Source organism: Drosophila tropicalis, unplaced genomic scaffold, assembly GCF_018151085.1.
Source record: "Drosophila tropicalis isolate 14030-0801.00 unplaced genomic scaffold, ASM1815108v1 contig_593, whole genome shotgun sequence".
In the NCBI taxonomy this organism is placed as follows: domain Eukaryota; kingdom Metazoa; phylum Arthropoda; class Insecta; order Diptera; family Drosophilidae; genus Drosophila; species Drosophila tropicalis.
This window is the reverse complement of record NW_027173070.1, coordinates 20,336,066-20,348,675: the sequence shown is the minus strand read 5'-3', so window position 1 is coordinate 20,348,675 and position 12,610 is coordinate 20,336,066. Positions and strand designations below refer to the sequence as shown.

The following is a 12,610-nucleotide window of genomic DNA, read 5'->3' as shown; positions in this document are numbered from 1 at the left end:
TACTGGCTCATTCTGAGCACTCAGAAAATACTGGGAAACCTTGGCAAATACGGGCAGTAGGGTAGTGTGGTCGTTTCAGTCCAAAAACTTCCATAAAGAAAAGAGAATTAAAAGTCAAATTAAAAGAAAAAAAGAAAAGAAAAAAAATTGATTTTAAAAGAACATTATGGTTGTTGACGGCGTTGTGATCGTTGTCCCCGAAGATGATGGGGACCGCGAAGAGGGTGAAATTGTTGATGATTTCGAAATGATTATGTCGTCCGAGGACGAGGAGTTTAAATTGCGTGCCAGGATCCAGCAGTTGGAAGAAAACAACAAAGACGTCGAACGAATGGAAATGATGTTATCAACAAATCTGGCCACTTCCACTCAATACAGTAAGCAACATGTGATGTCCGTGTGTTTTATGTGTGTGTGACATATGCGCGTGTGTTGGTGTGACATTCCTCTGCTAAAGGGCGGGGAAAAGAAGGGGAAAAAAAACTGAATTCTTTAATAATAATCAATCTCATTCTCATTTACATGGCCAACCAAATGATCTTTCATACATTCTTATGTATCCTCCATTTAGTCTTCAACCTTAAAGGCGCCTCTTAATCATCATATAAAGATGTTTTAAGGCATTAATGCTTATTCTTAATCTAGAATTATATATGACTTTAATCGGTTTAATTATGTATATTCCGAGTATCCGATTGTCTGATTTGCTATATGGCCGTTGACTCTCATAATTATGCTCTCGTAAGCATTTTGATAGTCCATTAAAAAGCAGTCTTGCCAGCCAATCTCGGGCCATGCTTATATGTGAGCTTCTAAAACTAAAACTAAATAAATTTTAAACTCCGTTTAAAGTTTTTCAATCTTACGTCAATTTCAAAGTTTCAACCAAATTGGCTTATGTAATCTACAATAGAGCATTAATTGGGATACTTATAGACTTAAAGTCGGAGAATAGTGACTTTGTATTAACTTGTTGAGTTCTTTCCTAACTCGGATATTGTACTGGGTACACAAATAGCAGAATCTAAATGTTAATTGCTTTCTGTTGGGGAATATAATGTGATTTAACGTTATTCTCATAAAAGACGCAGAGTATAACGACGTCGGTTAACTTCATTATGCTTGAAAGAAAGTCAATCTCTGACCAACGCCCTTGTGGCTCTCTGAATTCGTCAGTCAAATATTTGTTTACTTCTCTAATGTAAATATTTCAGAATTTGCTGACTTCTGCTTGAGTTTAGTAGGCTTCGGCATTGTTATCCTTATTTTCATTTAAATTTCATTTTTTTTTTTTTTAATTTGATCAATATGGCTTCTTGATGTTATAGTGTGAATCGGAAAGGTAGTTTCAAGACATTTAACTTGGTTTTTTAATGCATTTATCGTTCTACAATACCGAAAATTCTGTTTACTTATATTTTATTCAAATTGCAGATTATGAAAAGCAATTTGGGCGTTATAATAGTCAGCATATAGCACCAGTCCATGTTCTATCCGATGTATCTAGTCAATCGGATAATGAATATGAGTCACAGAGGAAGTATTGCAAACATAAAATAAAACGCATGGATAGCAAAAGACACGAGGGACAAGCGCGGTCTGTTAGTTCAGTAAGTGGGACAGTCGTCGGAGGAGGCACAGTCAGTTACAGGCGTCATTGGCCTTATATGCCGCGTCGGTCCAAACTTAAGCCGCATGTTAAACAGCAGCGTCGCCCCAAACAAAATTATAATCATCATAAGTCGAACTATTATCCACATCATCAGGATAGTATTTCGGTGGATTCCATGGATGAGGACGATGAGGTCTATGAATACGATTGTAACGACGGCGATGATGACGAAGATGATGATCCGCTTGCAAAAATTAATCGCCTTAAGCTAAGTCGAGATAAATTGCGTGTTGCCTTAGCCAGAGAAGGAACAAATCAATTGATGGGTGGCCATTACAAGCATAGTTTAAAGGAGAGACTTTTAGGTCGCAGGCGAGAAAAGTCACCCAGTCCAATTCAGTTAAGCAGCAGGCATAGAAATAAAGAGTTTAAACAGGAATCGGAAATGCAATTGCCCGAATTGGCACAGGAAGCGGATGATGACGAGGGAGTACCTAGGTCGACCAATAGCGACAATAACAATAAAGATCATTCAAATGAAGATCCTGCTGAGCTAAAACTCCGCTTAATAGCGCTTAAATCAGCAATTCTAAAGAAACATTTGGCTCGCAAGAAGAGGGATGCCGAACGTGCCTATTCACCCACCGATATGATCAATCGTGTTCATCCTACAATAAGTAATGATTGCGATATTGATGATCTCATGGAGATCAGTCCAGCAGCGTCGCCAGAACGTGTACCTAGTCCAGTACCGCCGCCGCCTCAAATAAATTTTGAACACACTGTCGATACCAAGCCAGTTGATATGGATCTGGTTGAAACGGATAGCGATGATCAGCGTCGTGATTCATGGAATCCATGGCCAAATAATTATACTTCCATGCATGCAGCTGGTGGAAGTTTTCGTTGTTTTATGCCTAGCATGCCTATGCCAAATGTCTCCGTGCCAATTGTTATCGATGATAATGAGGATGACGATGAGGACGAGTTGGCGTATCATCATCGGCACCACGATCGCAAATTGCGCCTACAGTCCTATGATGATGATGATGAAGTTGCTCCACCACCGCCTCCATTTAACATTCCACACATGCAAATCGTGGACATGGTTGACGATAACGATAATGCGAGGGATGGCCTTAATGTGGTTGAAGATTCTTTTACGGATATTCAAACCATTTCAATGGATAATTCCCAAACACGTGAGAGTTTTCAATCAACTGAGGATGAAGCTGGAGAATTGCGTGCCATGCTGTTATCCAATTTAAAGCCTAGCAAAGGGACTCAACAACCACAGCCAGTACCTGTATCAGCGCCTGTACCTGCATCACTGCCATCACCAGAAGTAAATAGCGATCATGATTCGGATGATCCTGATGCATTACGTTCTCTACTTCTCTCCAGCATTGCCTCCAAGAAAAGGACTACCGTTATATATAAGCATCAGGAAGAGCTTAGTCTAGATGAACGTCTAAAGAATGCTGTTAAACGTTTTCAAGAAGTGCCCCTTCCTGCTATTGTTGCTGCAGTTCCCATGGTTCCTATGCCTGTTCCTCCTCCTCCTTCTATTGTTGATCTCTCGCTAGAAACAACAGAGATCCCTCCAGAGATATCACCAGAGATCCCTTCAGGGATCCCGCCAGAGATCCCTTCAGAGATCCCGTCAGAGATCCCGCCAGAGATATCGCCAGAGATACCGCCAGAGATACCGTCAGAGATTCCGTCAGGGATTCAGCCTGAGATATCGCCAGAGATACCGCCAGTGATACCGCCAGAGATACCGTCAGAGATTCCGTCAGAGATTCAGCCTGAGATTCAATCAGTGATACCATCAGAGATAATAGTTCCAGAACCTCCTGCAGGCAAAACACCTCAAAATATTATTAAAATCGTGAAACCCAATAAGGTGATCAATAAGAAAACGGCCATTAAGCGTAAAATGGTCACCGAGGAAGTAGTTACACGTCCCACAACACTTCTGGTTAAGGAAACCAGTGCTCCATTGCTTGGTCATAATTCTTCAATTGGTTCCTCGATAGCAACAACTGCTCGCCTTATAACGACTGTTGAACCTGGCAGCATTAAAGTCAAGAAATTAATTATAAGCCTCGGCGAATCCTCCGCCGGCAGTGATGATGAATTGGAATTGAGTTCTTGCTTTGCCTCCTATGCAACCAACTACACGGATAATGCCAGTCCCCTCAGCTTGGCCATGGGTAGTAATAGTGGCTCAACCACACGCTCAAATACGCCAAATTCTGAGATACTAGAACAATCACAATCAAACAATTCCAATCCAAACCTACGACGAACTGTGATCAATGAATACTTCGAAAAGAAATTGGATGATTTCCTTAAACAGGCGAGATCTAAAGTACCCACTGCCGTGGTGCCAATTGCAGAAGCTGCTGAAAAAGAGCAGCAACAAGTGCTCGAGAAGGTTGTAAAGCTAAAGGGTGCCAATGGAATTGGAAGTAGTGCAACAGCTTCTGCCGCTGGAACACAAACAAAACCAAAGACAACTCCTGGGGTAAGTGACATTAGAGTAGAAATCCTATTCAAGTTCAAGGCAATTTTATTATTACTATTCCCAGGCTGTGCGTCATTTGCCAGTTGCCTCGCAAAAGGAATATTTGCGCCTGATTGAACGCATGCGGCTATTGGAAAAACGAAAGGCGACAATTGAGACCAACAATTCAACAGCGACTGAGAAAACAACTGCCACTGCCACAACAAGTTCATCTAAGGGTGATCCCAAATCTAATGGCATAGAAGCTGCAGTAGAGCCGAGCAAATCGGCAGTCGAACCACCAAGTAACTCCAGATCTGGTTTAACCACGCAGCAAGCGAAAGAGAGTCGCCTAAAAGCCTTTGAGAATTCCTTTCATAAAATTGGGTAAGCTTTCAAATTTATGATTACAGCCAAACTATGATTTCACAATCAATTTCACAATTCCCATAGTTTAAAATCAAAGTGAAATGATTTTGAATCCCATTACCCTAAGTTAGCTTCCAAACTCTAAAAAACCAAATCTCCTCAATATCTATCAGATTTTTGAAAACATTTAGATTATATATATTATTAATATTATATTATTAATATTAATCAAAGTTCCATCTCTAACTGTAAAAGAACGACTAGAATTGTTATGTTTTTATATAAATAAAGACTAACTACTACTACTGGTAACTGCTATTACCTATTTATGCATTACTGGAGAAGTATTACTGCACTCATCAATTGCAAAATCAGTAGTTTATAGAGTATCATTTTAGTTTTGTTTTAAACTAGTTAATATTCCACTGTTGCAGAAGAGTTGAAAATTTTAATATTGAAATTTCATAACTTTTTGTTATTTTAGTGGCTCAATGATAACGAATCTGGATAAATCCATGCAAATGGTTGCAGAAGCCAAACAATCAAAAATTACACGTTTACGTTGCGCACATCGTTTGAAGGAGCTGCATGCCGAAATGCAGGCGGTGAAACTGTCTGTCAAGCAAGAGGAGGCGAAATTAGCTAGAATTCAGCCAGAGATTCAAGCCAGTCATGAAATAATCATATCATTGAAACTGAAACGTAATAAACTATACAATGCGGCCATCGAATTGGGCAAAGGATTAAGGGGCGACGACTACAGGTACTCGAAAAGACGAGCAGCAACTTGCAACAACTACGTGGGAATCCTACAAATAAATCTCTTTAAAAATATATATATTTTATATATATATAAATACATAAATATCAATTAGTTTCTGTATCTCTATTGATCGATACACTTTATTTGCAGGTTAATGGATGAGGACAAGCCGACAATCTTAAAGAAATCTTCCATATTATCTAAGGAGATACGTCTATATAATTCCATAGTTAAATATGATGATTTGGATCAGCTGATCCAGTATGACCAAAAAGCGGGGCAGAGTGAGCAGATGGATAATAATGAGCAGACAGTTGTGATGGCTAAGGAAACGGAGCCGGCGTCAAGTTCTAGCCCCATCCAATCTATAGAAACCACTAAGATAACAACAGCAACAACAACAACAACAGCAAGTCAATTAGATGTGCGTGGATTTTCGTTTTACATTTATATTTACAGTTACAGTTACATTCTATAAGATTTGCTTCACCAACCAATTACTTAATACTCTAAATACGCTCCGAATAATGTTAATTTTTGGTGTTGATCTAACTGTGTACCACCTAACCCCCATACTAACAAAACGGTTGAGTTTATTTACAGAACCAGCAACAACAAGAGCCAGAGTCCGTCCCGGAGCCAACTGTGCCACCCATCAATGAAGAAATGGTTGACATACAAAAACCTCCTGTCACTACTGCCCGCTTTATGAGAGAGTTGCGAGAGGATGACGAGAAGGATGTCGATGAAAAGCCCTTCGAGTCAAAATATCTTACTGAATATCGCTCTCCAATATCACGCAATTTTAACAGGTGAGTAAAAGGCAATCACAGTCAGAGAAATCTGTGAGTTTTTAAACCAATTTCGAATGGAACATGCAACCGAAACGTAAATCCTTGCTGGTAATTATGGTCTGTTATTATTAGTATTAAGCCCACGATCAGTTGGAAGAAACAGTTATAAAACATTTTAATTTATTGTGCTTGCTAAACTGAACGTTTTTAAAAAGCGAGTAAAATATTAAACTAGCATTTGATTTTAGAACATTTTAAATTATAAGCAAAGCCAGGATTTAAAAAAAAAAAACCTAAAATAAGTAATGTAATTCCTCCAATTTAGATGTAGCAACTCCCAGAAGTATGCTATGAATATGACTCGCAAACATGAAACCATGAGTCTGTCACATGATTATATCGTATTGATCATGTTGTATATCGTAAAATGTGTACGATACGAACAACTCTTTTTTTTACCACAGACTTAATTTCCCCACATTTGAGTTAATGGGGTTAATTTCGGGGTTTTCCAAACATATTTGTTTGCTGGCGATGATTATCAATTAAGCTGTTATGACAACGATTGCATTTTCCACCTTCGATAGCAATATTTTAGCATTTTGAAAAACGAATAAATTTTTGCCTGGTTTTTGCCTTGTTTCGGTATTTGTTTCTTGTTATTGTTTCATTGCAGCCAATTGGATGTGAATGCCACCATTTGTCCATTTGATTTGATGGGACGTTGTGAAGATGGCGATTGCCCCTATCTGCATTTATCACAAGTGGAAGGAACTGCCACCCCCATGAGCTAACTTTGAAAAGAAAGTCAACAAACAGACAAAAGACCAACTAATATTTTTCTAAAAAAAAAAGAACAAAACCAAAAGAAAGAAAGAAAAAAAAAAAGAATCATTCTAAAATAGCGTGCTTGAATTCTGGTAAGTTGAACTCTTCACGCAAATTTAATATTTCAATGTTGCTTTCAGTCAACGAAACCAAAAAGATTAAAAAAACCGATAGAAAAAAAAAAGAAATCTAAAATCTGTATAAAAAAGGAAAGGACTTTTACCACACACAAACGCGGAGAGAGATAGAGAGACAAAGCAAGAGCCAAACATCCGAAGGCAGCCGCCTAACGAGTGCAAAAAAAAACAAAGAAACAAAACAAAAAGAAAATATCAGTTGAATGCAGTTGAATCGTTGATACTTTACCTGTTGTTACATACATGTATACATCTATATATATATATAGGTATATATACATTTGGTATATACATACATAAATCTACTATATCTCGCGGTGTAGTGCAAGTTAATTGTTCGAAAGATCCGGACGTTTATCTCTTTCGAACAAATGTGCATTTTCTTTTTGTTTTAATTTTAATTTTATGTGTTCATAATTCCCAATTTGCCATATGTTAAAAAAAAAGAAAACAAAAAAAAAAAAAAAAAAAACTTAAGTTATTTTTTTTTCCCCAAACAAAAAATTTGATTAACCTAAAATGCAACAGCATAAACTGTAATATCGTTAAGTTGATCATATTTTCGGGCCTATTAATTATTTGAACTAATTCTCAATTCAATTATCATTTCGCAAAAAAAAAAAAAAAAAAATCCTCACTTTTAAATAATCATTATACATTTTCGTAAGAATTATAAAGTTTTTTAAAAATAAAAAAAACAACAAAATATTCTAAGAAAAAAAAAACCACAAAAGAAAAAGGAATGAAATGAGAATAAATAAATGAATAAAAATTATATTAATTTGTTTTATTTAATTTGTTAAATAGGTAGATAAATATATAATTTATAAGGTAATTTTTTGTTTTTTAATTATCACAGCCAATCATTTTGGGATGCCGAAACCCCAAACATTTGTCGATTTTGACTAATTTTCCTCACTGATGCCAAAATAAACATAGGCCTTGCACCAATCCTTTATGGAGTCATCATTGTTGCAGCACATGGGATAAATGATCTCCGATTTGGTGACCTTGGCACAGCGCATGCACAACTCCATTGTGGAGGCATTCCTCTCGCATTGTTGCACCTTTAATATCGTCTCCGGCGACAGATTCCCGTGATATGCACTGGGATCCACTGTTTCATCCAATGCCGAGGGCCTCGTCTGGATCAAGGGTGGGAGCAATGCCATCAGCATAATGTGATAGAAGAATATCTGTAAGAATCGTGTGAAAGAATTCAATTTGATTAGGTGTCCATCATGTGATTGCATGTGATCATAACTTGATGTCATTGAACCATTTCGACATTTTTGTTTGTTTGGATTGGATTGAATGATGAATGGCAACGAAAATGAAGTGTGGAAACCGACTAAAACTGTCACATGCGCCCAATTCTGGTTCTATTTGAGTAAATCAAATTGCTTCAATTTAATTAAACTAGTACAAACAAGTTTGTTACCGTTGGATTCACAAAAGACGGCGTCTCCAATTAAAAATTTGAATTTTGCATTTAGCTGATAGGAATTTGAATTGATTGGACCTTTAATAATTGCAATAGACAAACATGAAAAGTATATAATGCAATTAAATAAAGATATTATAACTTAGATCTGGGGTCTGAGGAACAATCAGTTTGCTGATCGTATATTTATCTCAGATATATTAGTTTTTTAGATCAATTTAGCTAGCAAAAAAAGAAGCAAAGTTTTTAACGTTTTTACGTAAAGTAGAAGATCACTTTCTCATCAGAGAGTTGGAACTAAAATGAAAATTGGTCAAAAACTTGAATATTTACAGATTCGCAAAGGTAAAGGGTTTTTGGAAATGATTAGACATAAATCTTTGGTAATTTTTTTTTCAGACTGTATTTTAACCATTTCTCAATTTTTTCAAAATTTGTTTGAGATTCTAATGACACTAAAAAAAAAAAGATGTTGCTGACTACTTAGTCCTGTCACTTGACAGGAAACACTGTGTAGATTTTTTTTTTTTGGCATTAATTGTCTGACTTGAAAAGATAATTTGATAATTACAGATTCCCAATGTAAAGAGTTTTTGACAATTTTCCGAATTGTTCAAATTAAATTTGTTTTAATAAATCAATGATCTAGTTTTTCAGTGATTTTTAAAACCCTTTCCTAGTCCTGCTATATGGACAATCCCTAACCGATGTATGTTGACCAAGATCATATAAAGATATTATATGAACTTTCATGAGTTTTTATGAAATGTAAAAACGCCTTTAACATTTGTCAAAATAACGACAATATTCATAAATGTACATTAAAGCAGAAAATATTTCCTAATTTTTAGCTAAAATCGACTTCTATATATGCAGCATACGAGTTACTTGTTTTTTGTTGAAACTGAAGATCTTTGTGAATTTAATTTTAGCATTAAGAATCTAACTAATTAAGAGCTATTAGTTTTGCTCTTCGACCATACATTTGTTAGTTTAATACATCTGTTAATGACTGTGCCGAATTTGATAAAGATCGGGTGACTATATCATATAGCTCCCATAGAAACGATCGGTGGAAAACAGTGACTTTTATCAATATCTTAGTTATTTTCTATGCTAAGATTGTAGGCCGTTCTTTTGCAAACTTTAGCCTTTTTAGAAAAAACCTTTTTCCACTTTGACAGCTATAGGTAAGGAAAGAGTTACAAAAAAAGTTGCAAGGGTATACAAACTTTGACGCTGTCGAAGTTAGCCCCGGCCCTCTGGTCGACACTGAAGAATTGACTATATCTTATTAAGGAGTCTTACAAAGATTTAATTTCGAAAGCGAATTTCGAAGGCGAAGTTATCTAGTCCTTATGGATTAAGATCGAACGACATTATCAGATCCTGGAAAGTTTTAAAGAATGCTGATATAAAATGCGAATCTTATATATCTTGTCATGGAAGATAAGGACGAAAGAGGCGTCAAACACTGAACACAAATATAAAAGGCAGATACATAATTCTCAAGGACTGTTTTTGTTGTTATTTTGGACAAGTTTGACTTGCTATATTATGGACATTGAGGTATTCTACAATATGTAGATTTATTTATTTTACATTAATCAATCGATTACACTAGGATACAGCGATTTTGCAATATTCCTTTCTGGGGTTATTTGGGCTCAGATTTTTTAGTTTAGCAATCAATCAAAAACTTTAGACCTCTCAGCGTGGTCTTTAATTCAAGAATAAGTCTCAGAATTCTTCCTAGAATCCGAATCAAGTGGACGATTTCAATAAAATTACTCGAAATGGCTAAAACCTTGCTTGATAAATTTAACTTTTACACAAGTTTAAAAACCCAAAGCTGTATTTTTGTATATTTTGAGAAAAGGATTTCCATTGAATATACCCTATTCGATTTGTGTCCTGAGGTTCAAAACTCTTGAAGATTTGACATTAGCTATCCATAATCCAAACAAAAGCATTTTGACAAAGACGTTAGGTTCAATCTAGATAATACCATTGATTAAATGAACCTAATTAGACACAAGTAGAACAAGCAACTAAAGTTAACAAAGAACAAAAGTCGGGAACTTGTCGAGAACTGGTGCAGAGCAGAAATTTAGAAATCGAATTTCCGAATAATTCCCATTTGACTCATCGAATCAAAGTATCCCTAGATCCGTTACTAAGCGCATTTGTCTGAATGTTTTTTTTTTGTTTTGTTAATAATACACGTTGACCGATCGATCACATTAAACATTATTATTTTTGGGTTTTTGCCATTCCGTAAATAGATAACCCAATTTGGTTTTTTTTCTTACGATATTGAAATAATAATTACGATTACTTTTTTTGTTGTTGTTGTTGTCACTTTCACTTACTTTTTGAACCATTCTGCAGGTTATATTTGAATAATACTTTTCAATTGTTTTATATGTATATGTATGTATGTATATTTTTCTCAATTTCACTGAAGATGAGCAAAGCAAAAGGTTTTTGCTCTTTTCGCTTTCGTTTTTTGGTTTTTGTTTCTTTTCAATACGAATTGATAGCCCCGCTGGCTGGCAACTGGAAATGAATATGGCTGGTGCCTAACATTTTATACTTCGAACCCACAAGCGAACGTAACGGAACGAGTTCGAATCGAAACCGAATTCGACGAACGTCGCATTGTCTGCGGATCGGATCGGATGGGGGCTGCAGCATTCGTGGGCCAAGGCAGGTGATAAGTCTCCCTATCGTTCTCTCTGTCGCTCTTTCTCCGTGTTACACCAACTTCGAAAATCCGTAAGAAAAAAAAAATCCAGTTAATCGATCACGTACGTGTTGCTTGATATGTTAATTTCAAATTTGGTAGATACGAACCGATAAGTTCGATACGTAGACTTTTGAATTCATTTCTCGTTTCCAGATTACAAAATTCGTTTTGCACAAAATTCTCAAGTAATTTTTAGTAATTATTAATTTTCTATGATGTTCTCCTTGGCTATTGGCGTTGCCTCTATGGCACGGCATTTTCTATGCACCAAAGGAATGCCTTTAATTGCGGGTCGATCTTATAATGTGTCTATGGTGGGATCAGGATGCGAAGTTGCGCGACTTTTATCTCTGATCTTGAGACAAAATCCTTTAATCGATCAATTGAATTTGCATGATATGACTGTTTCACTGACTGCATTTGAAGGGGATTTGGATGGTCTAGACACAACGGGGGAAGTCAAGAGTTTTGTTGGGCCAGAGCGACTCTATGAATCCCTTACCGATGCCCATATTGTGATTTTCGCTGCCAGCATGCCAAGGAAGCCGGAAAATGCTGAAGAGATTGCCGCTATAACCGGTGCCGTCAGTGCAGTCTGCCCGGATGCTTTGCTGGTCTTTGCTACACGTCCCATTGATTTTGTGGTACCAATGGCTGCTGAGTTTCTGAAGAAAGCAGATAATTATGATCCGAGACGGCTCTTCGGGGTCACCACTTTGCATTCGATGCGAGTTCGAAATATTATTGCAAAAATTTTACATGTGAACCCCGCACGGGTGAACGTCCCAGTTATAGGTGGATTTAGCGTCGATACGGCCATGCCAGTCTATTCGCAATGTTTCCCCGAGTTGCGTGAAGAGATGACAGACGTAGATAGCCTGGTTGAGAAGATTAATAAGTCTAACTACGATGGGCTGTTACCCAAAAAAATAGCTGTCCTCACTACGCCGTATGCCGCATCTCGTTTTATTGATTCACTGCTGCGTGGCTTGAATGGCGAACCAGATGTCGTTGAATGCTCGTTTGTGGGCTATGAGGCACCCCTATTGCCATTTTTTTCAAATCGAGTGGTTTTGGGACCCGAGGGCATTCAAACAAATCTGGGTCTACCCCCCTGACGGATTCTGAGAAAGAGTGGCTGGACAGTATTTTGCCCGTGCTCAATGAAAACATTAACGATGGTATCTATTTGGCCAAAAAGATGATTGATGCTGATGCCAAAGAAGAGAAGAAGGAAGAAGAGAAGAAGGAAGAAGGGAAGAAGGAAGAAGAGATGAAGGAAGAACAGAATGAAAAAACTGAATTAAATTAGAATCGTTTTGCATATTTGTAGTGCATTAAAATCCAATAGCTTGGCGTACTTTATTCATTTCATTTATTTATTGAATAGCATTCGATCTTACTA

The 12,610-nt window shown here is 36.8% G+C and overlaps 3 protein-coding genes across 3 annotated transcripts; 2 read left to right on the top strand and 1 right to left on the bottom strand.

Annotated features, from left to right (window-relative positions):
• Positions 1 to 67: 67 nt before the first annotated feature.
• LOC137576143 (uncharacterized) lies at positions 68 to 7,787 on the top strand. Its single transcript, XM_068289058.1, has 7 exons — positions 68 to 377; positions 1,435 to 4,142; positions 4,207 to 4,508; positions 4,975 to 5,253; positions 5,404 to 5,677; positions 5,857 to 6,065; positions 6,724 to 7,787. Exons 1-7 carry the CDS (start codon positions 167 to 169, stop codon positions 6,839 to 6,841), a joined length of 4,101 nt encoding a protein of 1,366 aa, XP_068145159.1. The 5' UTR covers positions 68 to 166; the 3' UTR covers positions 6,842 to 7,787.
• Positions 7,785 to 11,004, bottom strand: LOC137576144 (uncharacterized). The gene is made up of 2 exons (XM_068289059.1): positions 10,829 to 11,004; positions 7,785 to 8,208 (listed from the first exon to the last, which is right to left on the bottom strand). The coding sequence occupies exons 1-2, from the start codon at positions 10,838 to 10,840 to the stop codon at positions 7,918 to 7,920; spliced, it is 303 nt and encodes a 100-aa protein (XP_068145160.1). The 5' UTR covers positions 10,841 to 11,004; the 3' UTR covers positions 7,785 to 7,917.
• A 599-nt stretch (positions 11,005 to 11,603) lies between these two features.
• Positions 11,604 to 12,323, top strand: LOC137575720 (malate dehydrogenase, mitochondrial-like). Its single transcript, XM_068288353.1, has one exon. It carries the CDS (start codon positions 11,604 to 11,606, stop codon positions 12,321 to 12,323), a length of 720 nt encoding a protein of 239 aa, XP_068144454.1.
• The last annotated feature ends 287 nt before the right edge of the window (positions 12,324 to 12,610 follow it).